Source organism: Lemur catta, chromosome 20 (assembly GCF_020740605.2).
Source record: "Lemur catta isolate mLemCat1 chromosome 20, mLemCat1.pri, whole genome shotgun sequence".
Classification (NCBI taxonomy): Eukaryota; Metazoa; Chordata; class Mammalia; order Primates; family Lemuridae; genus Lemur; species Lemur catta.
The window spans coordinates 18412518-18430603 of NC_059147.1; the positions used below are offsets into that span (position 1 = coordinate 18412518).

Below are 18086 nucleotides of genomic sequence, written 5' to 3' on the forward strand. Positions count from 1 at the left end.
CTTTGTTCTCTTACTAGGCTGTGATAACTGATTGATTCAGGTTTTCTGGGTTTTTTGGGTTTTTTTTTTTTAATTTTTTTTTTGAGACAGGGTTTTGCTCTCATTCAGGCGAGAGCGCCAGTAGCGCAATCATTTAGCTCACTGCAACCACGAACTACTGGGCTCAAGCAATTCTCCTGGCTCAGCCTCCCAAGTAACTAGGACTACATGCATCTACCACCACACCTGACTAATTTTTTAATTTTTGTAGACAGGTCTCATTATTTTGCCCAAGCTGTTCTCGAACTCCTGGCCTCAAGCAATCAATCCTTCCACCTCAGCCTCCCAAAGTGCTAGGATTACAGGTGTGAGCCACTGCACCTCACTTGGATGGAGTATTCTTACTCATATTCTCTCTCTCTTCTCACTCAACAGCTTTATTGAAGTGTAATTGACATACAATAAACTGTACATATTTAAACTATACAATTCGATGAGTTTTCACAAATGTATATACCCCTGAAACTATCAATGCAATCAAGATAATGAATATATCATCCCCAAAAGTTTTCTTATGTCTATTTATAATACCTTCCACTTGTTCCTACCTCCTTTCACCATCCCTAAACAACTACTGATCTGCTTTTTGTCACTGTAGATTATGTTGCATTTTTCTAGAATTTTATATAAGTGGAATCGTACAGATTACTCTTTTTGGTTTGACTTCTTTCAGCATATTTTTTATAGTATATATCAATAGTTAGTATTTCATTATATGTATGTACCATAGGTTTGTTTATCCATTTACCTGTTGACGGACATTTGGAATGGATTGTACTTTTTTAGAGTAAATAATTTAACACTAGGGAATTTTTCTTTTCTTGTTTGACTAGCTGTTTCCCAAGGACTTACATGCCGAGAAAAGTGGACAAAGGAGCTACTTGAAAAGGTAGTTTGCTTTGCCTTAAGTTGACTTTCAGTGATCTGTTTCATACTATCTTATCTTTGGCAGGTTTTGGTGTTAAGATGTTGAGTACTGCCAACATGAAAAGCAGTCAGTACATTCCAATGCATGGCAAACAGATCCGAGGATTGGCTTTCAGCAGTCGGTCCAAAGGCTTACTACTCTCTGCTTCTCTAGACAACACTATTAAACTGACCAGGTGAGTGATTTGGAGAGGAAGATGGGGACTTGGCTGCCTGGTGTTGAACAGAATGGAATTAGTATCGGTGTTATGATAGCCTTAGCTCTCTTTTTTGGTCTAAGGCATTGTTTTGTTTTTTATTTAAAAGTGGACATAGCAGATTACAAAACTGTACGTAGTATCCCCTTTCTTTAAAATCATATGTGTTACAGAATATGTCTTAAACCATGCAGATGAGAGTAAAACTCTAGAAATGGTGGAATGATAATATGGTGGGAGCCATGGTACCTCACATCAAGGGGTCTCCATAGCAGCTTGCAAGTGCTTATTCCTGGCCTAGTACCTAGATAATTCTGCCTAACAGAAATGTTTACCAAATACTCACTGCCCTTGGGTACCATGATGACTTCTTGCACATCCTCTCTTGGTAAGGGTATTTTATCTTTCACATGCTCTACAAGTACTTTGAAGCAGATCTGAGAGTGCTTTATGCCTTTAACTTTTCAAAAGTAGTTCTGATCAGATGTCTGATAGTTGACTTCCTATTTAACTTCTGCAGCTAAATCTGAGGGACATCCTGATAGCACTATCAGGACTGATTAGCCTTTTAGCTTTTCAATGAATGCCTCAGCTTAATTTTGACCAGAAACTCAATGAAACATTATGTTTTATGTTTATGTATATGCTGTGTTTTTTTAAAGAAGGGTTGGTTTGTTTTTTGAGACACAGTCTTGCTCTGTTGCCTTGGGTAGAGTTAGTGGTATGATCATAGCTCACGGAAACCTCAAACTTCTGGACTCAAGCAATCCTCCTGCCTCAGCCTCCCAAGTAGTTGGCACTGTAGGCATGCGCCACCACACCCATCTAATTTTTTTCTATTATTGGTAGAGACGGGGTCTTGCTCTTATTCAAGCTGGTCTCAAACTCCTGAGCTCAAGTGATCCTCCCGCCTTTGTCTCCCAGAGGGCCAGGATTGCAGGCATTAGTCATGGTGCCTGGCCCAAAAGTATTGTTTTAAAAATAGGGGGGAAGGTCAGGCACGGTGGCTCACGCCTGTAATCCTAGCACTCTGGGAGGCCGAGGCGGGTGGATTGCTCAAGGTCAGGAGTTTGAGACCAGCCTGAGCAAGAGCGAGACCGTGTCTCTACTAAAAATAGAAAGAAATGATTTGGACAGCCAAAAATAGATATAGAAAAAAATTAGCTGGGCGTGGTGGCACGTGCCTATAGTCCCAGCTACTCAGGAGGCTGAGGCAGAAGGATTGCTTAAGCCCAGGATTTTGAGGTTGCTGTGAGCTAGGCTGACAGCACGGCACTCTAGCCAGGACAAAAGAGCAAGACTCTGTCTCAAAAAAAAAGGAGGGAGAGAATATTAAATACACAAGTGTTATTAATGACTACCTTTGGGTGGTTAGTTTATTTTTTCTGATATATGTTTTCTAATTTTCTGACATTACATATTGATTACCAGTGTGGTAGGTAACTATGGAGAAGGTCATAGGAGTAGAGTGGGGAATGTATTGTTCATATGTCTCTTTAACTTATTCTTTTACTTCCTTATAGCTTAAGAGGAAAATGTGGTCCCCAAAACAAATGTTTTGGAATTTAAAGAGGTTATCTGAGCAGTCTCTAGGGGAAATTGGGAATGTAGATAGTTTAGGTATGTGGGTGCTTTCTCAATAAGGATTATTGATCATTTAAATAATATATCTGTCATGTATTTGATTTTCTCGATGCATAGTTTTAAGAGTCTCTTAAAATTTCACAGCCTGGAGACAAATACTGTAGTCCAGACTTACAATGCTGGACGTCCTGTCTGGAGCTGTTGTTGGTGTCTTGATGATAATAATTACATCTATGCTGGACTGGCCAATGGTTCAATTCTCGTCTATGACCTGCGAAACACAAGCTGTCACGTCCAGGAGTTAGTACCTCAGAAAGCCAGGTAGGGAGCCACCCACTTTTCTCCTGTAGGTAGAAGCTTTCTCTCGGATGTTGTATTAATACTCTCTTCAGGGGGTGTTTCATGGTTGGTCACAAATCCTTTTTAACTTCACAGAGGGCAGTTCTCTTAGGATGCAGTGATATCACTTCACAGTTAATAAGATCCTTAGAATTTGTGTTCATGATATTTCACATGATGGAAAGCTCTGAGACTGAGTATAGCCAGGTTCATAGAGTCAGTAAACATGGTAAAATAGAGTCTAGATGTGTATTCAGAAGCCAGCTCTACTACTTACAAGCTATATGATATTGGTTGTGTTTCTCAGCATGCTGTGAGCTTCATCTATAAAATCTAGTTGGTACAGATTTGCTTGAATAGCCATATATCCAGCATACAGGAAGAAATTGGTAAAGGGTAGCCTAATAGGCTGGGCACAGTGGCTCACGCCTGTAATCCTAGCACTCTGGGAGGCCGAGGTGGAAGGATTGCTCAAGGTCAGGAGTTTGAGACCAGCCTGAGCAAGAGTGAGACCCCATCTCTACTGAAAATAGAAAGAAATGATCTGGGCAGCTAAAAATATATAGAAAAAATTAGCCGGGCATGGTGACACATGCCTGTAGTCCCAGCAACTCGGGAGGCTGAGGCAGAAGGATTGCTTGAGCCCAGGAGTTTGAGGTTGCTGTGAGCTAGGCTGACGACACAGCACTCTAGCCCGGGCAACAGAGTGAGACTCTGTCTCAAAAAAAAAAAAAAAAAAAAGGGTAGCCTAATAAAGTGATTCAAAACTTCTCTAATCCAAAATTAAACCCATTTAGTTTGAGTATGCCATATTATTATTTATAATCCTGTTAAAGGCTTGGGAGGCTGGTAAAGCCAGGCCAAATTGTGAAGGTGGAGAGCCACCATTGTGGCTTCCCAGAGTGTGTTCAAGTGCCATTTGGACTGCCCTGGAGGTATAAAGTTCTCTAAAGGGGAGTGGTATCTTAAGAGAGAATTTCCATTTCTAATTTGAGTATATGTTAAAAGGACCACAGGAATCTAAACATAAAGATATCACTACAGTAATAATTATTTACCAGAACCTAGGCTCAACACTTTGGGACTTTGCTTGGGTGAGGTGGACTCTTGCCTCGGTGATGTGCATGGGCATGAAGATGGTAAGTGTGAACTCCAGGCAAATAAAGTAACTGCCATTAAGGTAGAGAGACCCATGTGGGGTAGACAATAAAATACAGCAGGTTTAAAAATAGCAAGGAAAGAATATTTGTATGTATTATTCATTTTTATGAATAGTTTAGTTTAGTTACCTTCTGTGTGACTGGGAAAATGAAATAAATCAGGCAAAATGGTCACTTTGACAACTTCAGCAGAAACAAGTTCATAGGAACATAGTCCGCAGGCTGATATTTCTGAGAGGGTTCTTGACATATAATCCTGGTCATCTGCTTGTAGAAAGAAATTTAGAAAATCTAAAAAAAATCTTGTTTCTGGATTAAAACATAGGTGCTTTTGGCTACATTTTAATTGCAGGGTCTGTCAGCTACAGCTTGGAATCTTTATTTTATGATGTACATAAGCATTGTTTCCTTACTAACTTTCCTTGTCTGTGTGGCAAGGAAGCTTTCCAGAAGCTGATTTCCAGAAGCTTCACATCAGTCAAGTAATTGTGATCTTGTATCCATTAAATTTCCTAGTCTTTTTTTTTTTCCATTTCTTTTAGAGCATATGGTGTCTCAACTGAAATTAGAGGTAAAATATTATATGTGTGCCCTTTTGTTTTTATAGAGAGGGTTGAGAGTTTTTATCAGATGTCAGAGAATACCTCTTCTGTAGAGGTAGGAATATACTTGAGGGCTGCAGGTAGTGGAGTTTGGAGCAGTCCAAATTTTGGAATGTGAGACACAGTTTCCTTTGTTTTCCTGCAGATGCCCATTGGTGTCCCTGTCATACATACCCAGAGCTGCCTCAAATGCATTTCCATGTGGTGGAGTGTTGGCTGGAACCTTGGAGAACGCTTCCTTCTGGGAACTGAGAATGGGCGTTTCTCATTGGCCTCATGTGCTGCCCTTGGAGCCAGGGGGCTATGTAGACTTTCAGACAGAGAGCAGCACCCGGCACTGTCTTGTGACCTACAGACCTGGTGAGTGTTAGAGTGTCCTCATGGGGCCTCCTGTGGTTTGTTTGGGAGCAGATTGGTAGAGAGGAGGGAAGGAGAGCTAGAACCTACCCTTTGGGTGGCTGTTGTAAGCCCCTCTTAGGCTAACAGGTTATGTCACAGCTCTTGCTACTACACTGAGATTGATGAGTCTAAGTTCCTCCACTGAGCCTGCCTTCCTGCTTGTTACTTGAAAGAACTGGAACATATGCTGCCTGATACTCCTGGAAGTCAATTAGCCACATATGAGGCCCTAGAACTTAAAAGAGTAATGGAATGAGGTGGCCAGCTCTTGGTGCCCTTGAGCCAACTTTACATCAGTTTCGTGTCTTCTGCCTGTCCCTTGGTTCACCAAAGAGAAAGACCTGAATGAAGGCACCTGTGCAGTGCCCAGATTAGGGCATTATCTACTAAGAGAAGGTGGACAACCATGATTGTGTTGGCTTAGCCAGCTAGATGTCACTGCCTTCAGAGCCAGGGTAGAACCCCTGATAGCTGACTGTGTTTAAATTCACAGGTTCTTTCTAGCCTAAAAGGCATGAATCTAAATTCCTGATGAACCATACTGACTGATGGTCAGTGTTGTAGTTTTTTACCTTTCTAATTTGGTCATGAGGTCTTTCTGGAGAATGGCTATAATCTCTTGCTCTGCCCTGGCAGGGCTCCAGGGATTTGGTCATGAATGTTTACAGTGTGCCTCTCACAGGATACTTCTTTATCCTGGCAGATGTCCAACTCACAAGAAACTTGTTTATACTGGCAGGCACCCTTGTGGCTCTTTCCTAACCTGTGTCCAGTCTATTCCTGCTAAGATGGCCACTCTCTAGGAGAGCCCTGACGAGGAAAGAAGTTAGGTTCAGGTGTGTTGTTCAGGTGAGACAGAAGGCAACTCAACAAAACACATGAGAAAATAAGCAGTTTATTACTTACAGATCCTAAGGAGAAGAGGGCAGCATGCTTCAAAGGGCCAATGGGAAGAAGAGGGAGACATCCAAACATTCATGGTCAACCAATGGGCAGGGAACGAGGCAGGGGACTCGTGGAACATACCTATATTAAGGGCTAGGGCATTGTCCCCTTACGCTTTCCCTCGAGGGTTGTGGATTAGCCAGTTTAAAGACAACATGTACAAAGCAGGGGGATTTACGTGACTCTGGTGTTGACCATTAGGTTTTATTGTGGTCAGCAGCTGTGGAATGTATAGGGTTTTCGGTCAGTGGGATGATGAACAAGCGGGCTATACTGCAGACCACCTCTTGGGGAGAGGAAGTTGTAGCTAGGCCAAAGGTGACAGACTTTCTGGTTTTCACACAGCTTATGTTACACCTAAAAATGGATGCCAAGGCAGCAACTATATTAAATTTATGACAGGTAGATACTTGGTCAGAGTTAGTTGTTAAATGCCCACACTTCTGCTAGTTGTGGATAGATCTAATCATTTTTTTTTTTTTTTTTTAGACAGAGTCTTCCTCTGTTGCCCGGGCTAGAGTGCCGTTGCGTCAGCCTAGCTCACAGCAACCTCAAACTTCTGGGCTCAAGCAATCCTTCTGCCTCAGCCTCCCAAGTAGCTGGGACTACAGGCATGTGTCACCATGCCCGGCTAATTTTTTCTATATACATTTTTTTAGCCGTCCATATAATTTCATTCTATTTTTAGTAGAGACGGGATCTCGCTTTTGCTCAGGCTGTTCTTGAACTCCTGAGCTCAAACAATCCTCCTGCCTTGGCCTCCCAGAGTGCTAGGATCACAGGCGTGAGCCACCGCGCCCAGCCCCAGATCTAATCATTTTAAGGTTTTTTTTATGTTTTGTGTTTTTGAGACAGGCTCACTCTGTTGCCCCACCTAGAGTGCAGTGGCATCATCATAGCTTACAGCAACCTCAAACTCCTGGCCTCAAGAGATCCTCCTGCCTTAGCCTCCCGAGTAGCTGGGACTACAAGCGTGTGCCATCAAGCCTAGCTAATTTTTCTATTTTTGGTAGAGACAGAGTCTCGCTTTTACTCAGGCTGTTCTTGAACTCCTGACCTCAAGCAATCCTCCTGCTGTGGCCTCCCAGAGCGCCCGGATTACAGGCATGAGCCAACACGCCCGGTCATTTTAAGTTTTGTTTGAACGGGGAAACTGTAAGCCAGCTCTTCTGACCCTTTGGGCTTCACATCCCACAGGTTTGCTATCTTCAAGGCTGTGGTTTGCTGTGACTTGTATAGGAAGCTTGGGGTCCCATTTTCTTCTCCAGCTTTTGTTTGTCTCCCAGCAGAACCTCAGATACATGTTCCTCCTAGAATAGTATGCTTTCACTTTATAAAAACTTGCAGTCTCAGGCTAATGGGGTCCTCACTGAGGGAAGGAAAAAACCTTATACTCAGAACTCTTGAGAGAGAAATGCCCCGGGAGAGTTCTGGCAAGATACAGTGATTTTACTAAAATGGTTGGCTCATGCTCAGAATTGTTTCTCTTGCAGGCAAAAACCTATAATAATAGATAACTTGCAGCATCCTGGCCTAGGGTTTAGAATTTCATTTATGCTATATTGTTCTGGTTACTGTGTTTGTTTTGTAATGATTCTTAATGGTTTAATATACTTACGGCTTTTCTATCCAGCTACAGTGTATGTGTCTGAGGTTCAGGTACTTGGTTAATTTCTTTTGCAGCATCCCCATTGTGCAGCACTGATTTCTCTGTCCCATAGATAAAAACCACAAGACCATACGAAGCGTGCTGATGAAGATGTCCTATACAATGAATGACTCTGGAGAGCCAGTCTGCTGCTGCCATCCTGTACAAACATTCCTCGGGGGACCCACTTGTAAACTCTTGACCAAAAGTGCCATTTTCCAAAACCCACAGAATGATGGCAGCATACTGGTGTGTACTGGGGATGAAGCATCAAATTCAGCCCTGGTGAGCCTGTCATTTATTTTCTATAAGTAAGGGTAAGGGAAAACTTGAACATTTTTATACAAAAGAAGGAAAGGTGGGGAGGTTGGATCTGCTCTAGATTAAAAGAAACAATTAAGATTTATAACCACCAAATGCAATGTGGGCCTTACTTGGATCCTGATTCAAACAAACTGAATATTAAAAAGATCAGAAAATTTTGATTATGTACCAGTGTTAGACAGTATTATGGAATTACTGTTTATTTTGTTAAATATGATGGCATGTAAAGTGTCAGGTGAAAGAAAATGTGTTTTTAGAGATGCATATTCAGTATGTATAAGGGTAAAATGAAGTCAACAAAGAAAAAGCAGGATTGATAAAGCAAAAGTGGTAAAAGCTTAATCTTTTTTTTTTTAGATCTCAAGCCTTTGGGAAGAAAAAACATAATTATTGAACGTGAATGATAGATGGCTCATTGTACTATTCTCTTTACTTTTTAATACTCTAAAATGTTTTTGATAATAAAAAGTTTTTAGAAAGGAAAAGAAAGTACTAATTGGTAGTTCCATGAAGTCAGGGACAGGGACTTTGCCTGGCATATAGATTGAAGGAATGAATGCTGGGCTTGGTTTACAGGTGCACTCATGGGTGGAGTAATTGCTGATTACAATAGGTGAGTTCATACCTGAACTATGTCCAGCATGCTGGCTTTGTGCAGCCTTGTGAAGGTTCGGACCAGTCTGCTTTGATGCCCATGAAGTGTTCTCTCTACAGCTCTTTCAAAGTTGTTTGATAAAGCAGGTCTCTCAGCTGAACTGACTGACTTTTGGCCTTTCTACTTCTTTAGCTGTGGGATGCTGGCAGTGGCACATTGCTGCAGGACCTGAAGACTGATCAGCCTGTCTTGGACATCTGTCCATTTGAGGTGAACCATAACAGCTACTTGGCTACCTTAACAGAGAAGATGGTCCTCATCTATCGGTGGGAGTGATGATGGTCTTGAGACCTTTCAGGCATGCTGCTGGTTAATTTCAAATGTTTGCTAGCACCTAGCAGCCCTGAGCAGGATCCCTGCATTTTGCCTGCAGCCTAGAATTTTTGGGATCATGGTTCATTTGGATTAGTACGATTCTAGTACTTCAGGTCACTGAGACACTACAAATTGTGTATCTAATATGTCCATTAGAAGAATATGTGACTTGTACTCCGTCTACATTGTCCATTTCTTATGTTTAAAGCCTTTATGAATCTTTGTTGGGAATCTTTATTTTCTGTCTGACATTCTGAGGACCTTAGAGAATGTCCTCTTAGCAGTCATTTAGGATATGAGTGGGCATCAAGCATTTTCTGGAGGATATGACACCCCACCTTAGTGGTTTTGTCATTTGGGCTTTGGGAGTGCTACCTCCTTGGAGGGACTAACCATGTTCTTGATGCTGATTGGATGCAGCCTAGATGCAGAAGAGTCTTTATTAAGTTGAACACAAGAGGGCACTATAGAACCTTGTGTAGGGTTTGATTTCTTTTTGACCTTGAAGGCTGACAACCTCTTATTAGTAACTTGGTCTCATCCCCACAGAAGTGTATGGTAGAGCACATCAGGTGTGCTTTGTGTTGACAAGTTGTGTTCCAGGCACAAGGTGCTGGAACGTTGGCAGGCTCAGTGATGGAGGCAGCAGATGAACTGTAGACCCTTTACTGATGCCATTGTGAGATCTAAGGGAAGAGACCATTTGTTTGAACAGTTCAGAAGACTTGTTTTTTCTAGCTAGCTTAGGATCTCAGGATTGGTTTTATCTAAGCCAGTGCTTTAATGACCATTCCTTTTACCTCTCACTAGGAAAAGATGAGTGATATGTCAAAGTGTTTACTTGAGTCTCCCTTACTATCAGAGATCAGGAGCAAGGACTAGGAGCTTACAAAAGAAGCTGCTTGTTTTGCTGTTGACAACAGGAGAAGGATTTGTCTCTCCCATTTTCAGAGAGTTCCTATAAGATTAAAGCTAATCCCCTGGAGTGAGGGCCCGCTCTTGAATGTGTTTATAATTCCCAGGTAAAGGCTTCCGCATGTGTAAACAATGTGATTCCAAGTTCCTCTGATTTGCTTCCCTAACCTTTGATGAAAGTGTTAGTAAAATTCTCAGGAATAGTGGTTGGAGACTGTGTGAGTGGCAGGGAGGTGCCGACCGACTTTCATTCCAGTCCTGGATTGTCCAGCACTGGGAGCTGCACTTCTCTCCAGTAGAGCTCAGTTTTATTTCATGCCTTGCTTCGGGCTGCTCTGCCAAATCACTGTCCACAACAGCCCATGCTTCAGGGTGTGGGCAGGTCAGTGCCCTGCTTGTGGGAGCAGGGTGGTTAACAGTTTGATTTTTAAAATAATTACTAGATGTTATCATTTTTATTATGAAATACTTATGACCTGTCAACTCCTTGGCTGTTCCCAGGATCTTTCTCTCCAGCAAGGAGTTGTTGCTATAGATTTCCCCAAACTTCCAAGTTCTAGTTGTGCCTTTTAATGACCCTTTTCTATTTGAGAACATCTTTTTAAAAAGCCAGCTTCCAGGGCCTGGGAAAAACCATCTTTTCTCAGAGGAAATACTCCTTTTGATATGTTGATGATTAAGAGTGGCTATCCAGGCCTGGAACTTCAGTGGCAGAATGGGATTGGAATTAAAAAGCAGAACTCATTTGGCTTCAGCAGATTGCCACCAAGGGGCTCCAGGGCCTCAGGCCCTGACTGCCTTTGTTTGAGGTCTGGGTAGGGTTAGGATTTTATTTGCTTTGAAGTACATTCAACTGATGCTAATTCATTCCCCTAAGAGTAGGAACCAAGGGACTTATTACCAGGGATGTTGGGTGAATCCTAAATCTTGCCAATCCTTACATTCCTATAAAATTTGGATGTTTTGGAAGCAAATTTATGTGACCATGATTGATTTCTCCAAAAGGAAAAACCTCTCTGCTCCCATGTTTCCTCACTCCTACCTCTAAAGTTCCCCCCACCCATTTCAGAATTTGGAGTTAAGCAAATTCAAAATATCTTGTCATTGTATGTATCCTTATACCCACTTTGAAAACAGGGCAATGTGATGTTCGTTCATGTTCTGTGTTTTAATATTTCTCTTATGTTTTACTGTTAATATGAAAATAAAGAATTTGCCATGTGTAACAGCTCCTGGTGTCTTTTGTCTCTTTGACTTCTAGAGGCAAGAACATGTCTGCCTTTTGGGAGAGGGGTATAATCACAGCCTCGGAGGTTTCTCCCATTTCAGACTGATGAGGTAGTTGAGGCTTTAGCTGGCAATTTTATTTTGCTGTTGGTAATGAAAAGCTGTGTTTGCCTCTTAAGAACTCCCCACCCCATACTGGTATGTGTCTGTTTACTCTCAGATCCAGGGGTCTGCATTTCCCAGTCTCTCCTGCCTGCTGGTTTCCTGCTAGCTTCGATTCCAGGAGACTGTAATGTGTGCAGAAGAGAGAGAAGGAAAGGACTTTTCCTTTAGTCGTTGGCAGCACTTCTGACAGTGGCAGCAGGTGTGGGCTCCTGGGTTCCTGCTCAGTACAGTTCTGGCCATTTGCCTCAGTTTCTTTGTTTGGTTTGAGTTTAGGAATCTCTGTTGCCATAAATCATGTGTTGTTCTGGGATTAGGCTGGAAAGGCTGAAAATGTTTTCCGGCTGAGCAACAAATGGAGTACACTGGGTTCCAGAAGGACTGAATCCATAGATATGAACTTTCTATTTTCTTTTCTTTTCTTTTTTTTTTTTTTTTTTTGGAGACAGTCTCACTCATTGCCTTGAGTAGAGTGCCATGGCGTCATCCTAGCTCACAGCAACCTCAAACTCCTGGGCTCAAGTGATCCTCCGGCGTTAGCCTCCCGAGTAGTTGGAACTACAGGTGAGCACCACAATGCCCAGCTAAGTTTTCTATTTTTTAGTAGAGGTGGGGATCTCGCTCTTGCTGAGGCTGGTCTCGAACTCCTGAGCTCAAGTAGTCCTCCCACCTTGGCCTCACAGAATGCTAGGATTATAGGCATGAGCCATTGCGCCCGGCCATGAGCTTATTATTTTCATGGAGCCTGGTGCTCCAAGGGAAGATGACAGAGGTCCTGGAGTATAAGTAAACCCCAAATTACTGAGAAACCCAACACTATTGATTTTCACAGTACTCTTGTTTCCCATCTCAGTGATTGGCTGTAAGTGAAATTTTCAAAATAGATGTTTGTGTGTCTTTGTTCTTTAATCAGTCAACTTCTGTTGGTAACAATCTTTGCTTTTTATTTATCCCTTTATAGATTACAAAGCCTCTTCCTAATATATTAAATCTTAATGTTGTAGACTATGTACTGTTATTCTATTTTACAGGGGAAGAAACAGGTTAAAAATCATAATAAAGGCCAAGCGCGGTGGCTCACACCTGTAATCCTAGCATTCTGGGAGGCCGAGGTAGGAGGATAGCTCGAGGTCAGGAGTTGGAGACCAGCCTGAGCAAGAGCGAGACCTCATCTCTACTAAAAATGGAAAGAAATGATTTGGACAGCTAAAATGTATATATAGAAAAAATTAGCCGGGCATGGTGGCGCATGCCTGTAGTCTCAGCTACTGAGGAGGCTGAGGCAGAAGGATTGCTTGAGCCCAGGAGTTTGAGGTTGCTGTGAGCTAGGCTGACACCACTGCACTCTAGCCCGGGCAACAGACCGAGACTCTGTCTCAAAAAAAAAAAAAGAAAGAAAGAAATTAGCTAGACAACTAAAAACATATATAGAAAAAATTAGCCAAGCATGGTGGTGCATGCCCGTAGTCCCAGCTACTTGGGAGGCTGAGGCAGAAGGATTGCTTAAGCCCAGAAGTTTGAGGTTGCTATGAGCTAGGCTGATGCCACAGCACTATAGCCTGGACAACAGAGTAAGACTGTCTCAAAAAAAAAAAACCAAAAATCGTAATAAAGTAAAATGACATTTAGGTGGTATTTAATTAAATTTTACATGTTCTGATCTTTCCCTCGCGTACTTTCCATTACTGACAGTTAAGCAGGAGTTGGGGAACCTGGGTGAGAGCTCACTTTCACTCTTTGATATCTCCATCTCTGGGACAGCCTAGACTGATTTCCCACAAATTATTTTTCCTGTGTGTAAAATTAAAGCAGACAGTCATACACATTATTATGACACTTTATACTCCTCCAAATACCCTCCTTTGTCTTAGTTTCCTAGGTACTGAGGCTAGGAACACCACTGTGCAGTGGAAGAAAAAGTGGTTCAGAGAAAAGTCCATGACACACGGGCTAGGACTGCCCACTTCAGTGCTTACCAAGGAGTCAGCCGAAGAGGAGAATAAGGTAGTGGAGCTGTTAGGGCTTGCTCTGGAAAGCAGGGTGCAGAGGTAGCTGGATAAGGAGACTATTGTTGAGATGTGATGTAAGGAGTGCCATGAACCCTCACTTGCCCCTGGGGAGTAATGATAAGTTTATCCAGTTACGGGACACACCAAGCAGAAGGGCTTCCCTAGAGGCTGGACATGGGGCCCCAACTTACAATATCTGTATTTAGATAAAGGAAGTGTTGAACATTAAGGGGAAAACAGGAAGTTCAAGACATCATTTAACAGATGCTTAGGTAAAAAGACGTGGCATTTTTGTTACCTAAGGTAAACTGAGCTGCCCAACATTTGGATGAGCTGATGGTTAATGAAAGGAGTTCATGAATATAGGAGAAGAGGTCTGCCCTGGATAAAATAAGCTATGCCTTCAAACTCTTTCCATTGCTCACAGACCCTACCATTTGATTAAAATGCTTCCAGAAGGGTCCTGGTAAATTCTCAGGCTTGAGCTATGGTGGGGATGTTGGGTAGCTTAGTCTTTTCTCTTAAACATGGTACAGAAAATTGGTTGTTAGATTACCCAGGAACAGATGGGAATGAGTGAGGGTAATAGGTGACAGGTAGACGAGAGATTGCTGTGGAATTTCAGCTCAGTGAAGTTCTGACTCCTGACTTGAATCCCAGTGGGAGCCCTACAGTTGGCCACGACGCCAGGTCCTCGCATGAAGATGGTGTCCTGACAGTTGAGGTAGAGAGTGATGGTGCTCTCACATCACCAGATAAACCATGTGTCCCCTCCCTCAGCTCACAGGAGTCACTTGCTCCTGAGTAAGGAAAGAAAGAAATACAGTATCAGAAGTTAACGTTTGTTTTTCTGATTTAGACCCTCCCCAAAAGACATGAAATTCCTGCAACTTGGCAGATTGTCATAAGGGAGGTAGGACATCCAAACTGCAGTCCTGCCAGGCATGGTGGTGCACACCTGTAGTCTCAGCTATTCAGGAGGCCGTGGCAGGAGGATCACTGGAGCCCAGGGGTTGGAGCCCAGAGGTTTAAGCCCAGCCTGTCTCTCAGAAAAAAAAAAAAAAGGAAAAATAAACTCTAGTCCTGATTCTGCTGCCTACAGATTATGATGCAGGGTGAGTTATTCTTCTCTGTGGGTGTTAGATTCTCAGTCTAGATAGGCACTAAGGTTTCTATGACAGACAAGATCAGGTCCCTTAGCTGGATAATTTGAGGGTGTCTGTAGAAGTATGTTATTCCTAGGACAGGGCCAGTGGCACAATGGATAACATGTCTGACTACGGATCAGAAGTATGTTATTCCATTTTTTATCCCTTAAGTCTTACCAATATTAAGTCACTGATGACATACTAGCTCAGTAGTCTAAACAGAATTTTAGTTTTTCCTAAGGAATTAAATCATAATAGTTCATTTTAGATTTACAATAATGGCTTACATTTATTATTTACTGCACATGTGCCTAATGCTGAACTATGCATTTCATATGAAAGGGACTCTCAGAGAGGTTAAAGGACTTGCCCAGATGTGGTGGCCATGAAAATGAGCCCCTCAGATCTCCAACGGGCGAGCACCATTGACTGCTGTTCCAGCTGCTAAGCACTGAACTCCACTACAGCTTTCATGCCAAGGCCGTCCTTCGCAAGGGTTGCTCCTACCCAGTAACTGAGGATGGCAGGGGTACCAAGGCAGGCCTATTTCTGGGAGTTTCAGTGACAGGCAATCTTCACATGAGGACTCTCCAGTGGCCTTGAGCAAACTTTCTTAGAATTGAATTTCAGTTTTAAGTTCATTCTTAGATTATTTCCACCCAATCTTCCCTCCTTTCCTTCCTCGCTGTCTACTTCACACAGTGTTGGACCTGCATCAAGGTCAATGGCTCTTAGCTGCCCCATCTTTCCTACAGGAGTTTCCCCTAATACATCTCTTGCATAGCTAATCCCCTATTGTTACCTGCTTCCTGGCAGACCTGGACTAACACAAGTAGTGACAGGAGGATTCCAAGAACACAGGTGGTAAAAGCTGTGCACAGTGATGCACCCTGTAGTCCCAGCTACTTGGGAGGCTGAGATAGGAGGATCGCTTGAGTCCAGGACTGTAGTGTGCTATCATCGCATCTATGAGTAGCCACTGCACTCCAGCCTGGGCAGCTCTAAAAATAAATCAAGAAAAAACAGGTGGCAAGATGGGATGGTTGGAGCCCCAGAATAAGAAAGACCAGGTGGCAATGCTTAACACCAGGAGCCAGGAGACCACAATTACCATGACTACCGGCAAGATGGAAGAGGTGACCCAGGGGGTCTTGACCCACCTGGGAGTGTGAAGATGGTCAACAAAGGATAGCATCGCTAGGGGCAAAATAGACACAGCTGACAAGGATGCTGTTTAACCTCTGTGACCAAAAGAGTCCTGAGAGTGGAGGAGCAGGGTGGAGTAAGTCATGTTCCCTTGCCCAGTTTCTAGACTTGAGCCAATTATCAGTCCCAGAATGTGTTGACAAAGTTGTAGCCAGAAATGTAGGAGGAAAGACCACACAACACCATGGCAGGTGCACCATGGCACAATCATTCCCTCAGTCCCTCCACAAAGGGACTGGAAAATAACCAAACATGTTGAGGACTATTGGACACAGCTAGAGTTTACATTGATAATCAAGAGAACTAAACATCACTGTAGCCCCCTGGCCTATGGGGGCCAGTTAATAAATAAAGTCCTGGCTAAAGTATGCCACACTGAGTCCACCGGATGTGTGTACCCACCAAACTGCTCCTCAGCCGGGCACAGTCGCTCATGCCTGTAATCCCAGCACTTTGGGAAGCTGAGGCAGGAGGATTGCCTGAGTCTGGAGGTTCGAGACCAGCCTGGGCAACATAGGGAGACCCTGCCTGTACAAAAAAGGTAGCTGGGTGTCATTGACTGACTGCTGTAGTCCCAGCTACTCAGGAGGCTGAGACAGGAGGATTGCCTGAGCCCTGGAGTTCGAGGTTACAGTGAGGTATGATTGCACCATTGCACTCCGGCCTGGACGACAGCAGCCCTGTCTCTAAACAAAAACAAAAAACCATCAAGAATGCAATGCAAGTGTGGCTCTGAAAGGTGACCGAGAGTGAAAAATATTCCCAGTGGATAGAGCTACTAGCTGTTCACTTGGGTATGCTTCTTCATGTGGAAGAAGTGGTCTAAGTGGGGAATATATACAGATTCCTAGACAGGGTCCAAAGGTCAGGGGTAGAGGCATGTGGATGAACATATGGGAGTAGTTACAATATATAAAGATTTTTGTATTTCATAATAATGCCCACCAGAAAGCTTCCACCATGGAAGAGGCACTGAGCAACCAAGTAGACAAAATGCCTCAGCCAACTGATTAGCCAGCCTTCAGCCACTCTGGATCTGCCATGCTGCTGGGCACGTGAACAGAGCAGTCGTAGCGTCAAACCTCTGAGCTCAATGGCAAGGACTCCAACTCACCAAGACAGATTGAGCTACTACTGCCTCTGAATGTCCACTTGTTAGTCATAGAGACCAGCACTGAGTCTCTGATATGCAATGTTTCTAGAGAAGACCAAGCAGCCACTTGGTGGCAAGTCATCTACTGGGCCCCTGCCATCTGCAAAGGCCGGCAGTTCATCCTCACAGGGATAGACCACCTGTTCTGCGTGTGGGTTTGCCTTTCTTGCTCTCAGAACCTCAGCCAGCAGGATACCACAGATTGCCACACGGCAAAGCATCTGATTCAGGGGACCCCCTTTACAGTGAAGGTAGTGGAGAAGTGAGCCCGTGACCATGGAACTTGCTGCTCATGGTCATGTCATATACTGCACCATCCAGAAGCGGCCAACTGATATTAATAAAATCCTAGTAATGACCTTTTTTTTTTTTTTTAGGCCATGAGGTCTTGCTCTGCTGCCCATGTTGGAATGCAGTGGCATCATCATAGCTAACTGTGAGTTCAATAGATCCCCCTGGCTCAGCCTCCCAAGTAGCTGGGAGCACAGGCACGCACCACCACGCCTGGCTAATTTTTTTATTTTTTGTAGAGACAAGGTCTTGCTATATTGCCCAGGCCAGTCTCAAACTCCTGGGCTCAAGCAATTCTCCTGCCTCAGCCTCCTAAAGTGCTGGGATTACAGATGTGAGCCACCATGCTTGGCTCTGGTAATGACCTTCTAAAGACACAGCTGAAGCAATAGCTGAGAAGCAACACTCTGAAAGAATGGGATGCAGTTCTTCAGGATGCACTGTTAAATTAGAGACTGCTGTCTTCCCAATGGGAAGTATACAGGGGCCCAGGAACCAATGTGGGGAACCAGGCATGCCCCCACTTACCATCACCCCCAGCAAACCGGGTGATTTTGCACTTCCCATCCCAGCATTTCTGGACCCTGCAGGGTTGAAGGTCCCAGGTTCCTACAGGAGGTACACTTTGCTAGGTGACACAACGAGGGTCCTACCAAACTACAAGTTATGCTGCTACCAGGACACTTGGGACTCCTTCAGCCCAGGGACCAGTAGGTGAGAAAAGGAATCAACACACTGGCAATAATAATTAACCCTCATCAACAGGAGGAAGTAGGGCTGCCTCTTCCCACTTTTCCTCCAAAAAAAGATTACATTTTCTTCTTGCAGAGAAGAGTACTGG

The 18086-nt window shown here is 43.5% G+C and overlaps 1 protein-coding gene across 4 annotated transcripts in view; it reads left to right on the forward strand.

Moving 5' to 3' along the window:
- The window catches only part of RFWD3 (ring finger and WD repeat domain 3), a 41817-nt gene extending 30540 nt beyond the window's left edge, over positions 1 to 11277 (forward strand). For all 4 annotated transcript variants that reach the window (XM_045533956.1, XM_045533955.1, XM_045533954.1 and 1 more), the window contains exons 9-13: positions 992 to 1142; positions 2892 to 3068; positions 4994 to 5208; positions 7914 to 8125; positions 8952 to 11277. In XM_045533956.1, coding sequence (XP_045389912.1) covers positions 992 to 1142; positions 2892 to 3068; positions 4994 to 5208; positions 7914 to 8125; positions 8952 to 9095 — 899 coding nt within the window. In that variant the 3' untranslated portion in view covers positions 9096 to 11277. The remainder of the gene's footprint in view (positions 1 to 991; positions 1143 to 2891; positions 3069 to 4993; positions 5209 to 7913; positions 8126 to 8951) is intronic.
- Positions 11278 to 18086: the final 6809 nt, after the last annotated feature.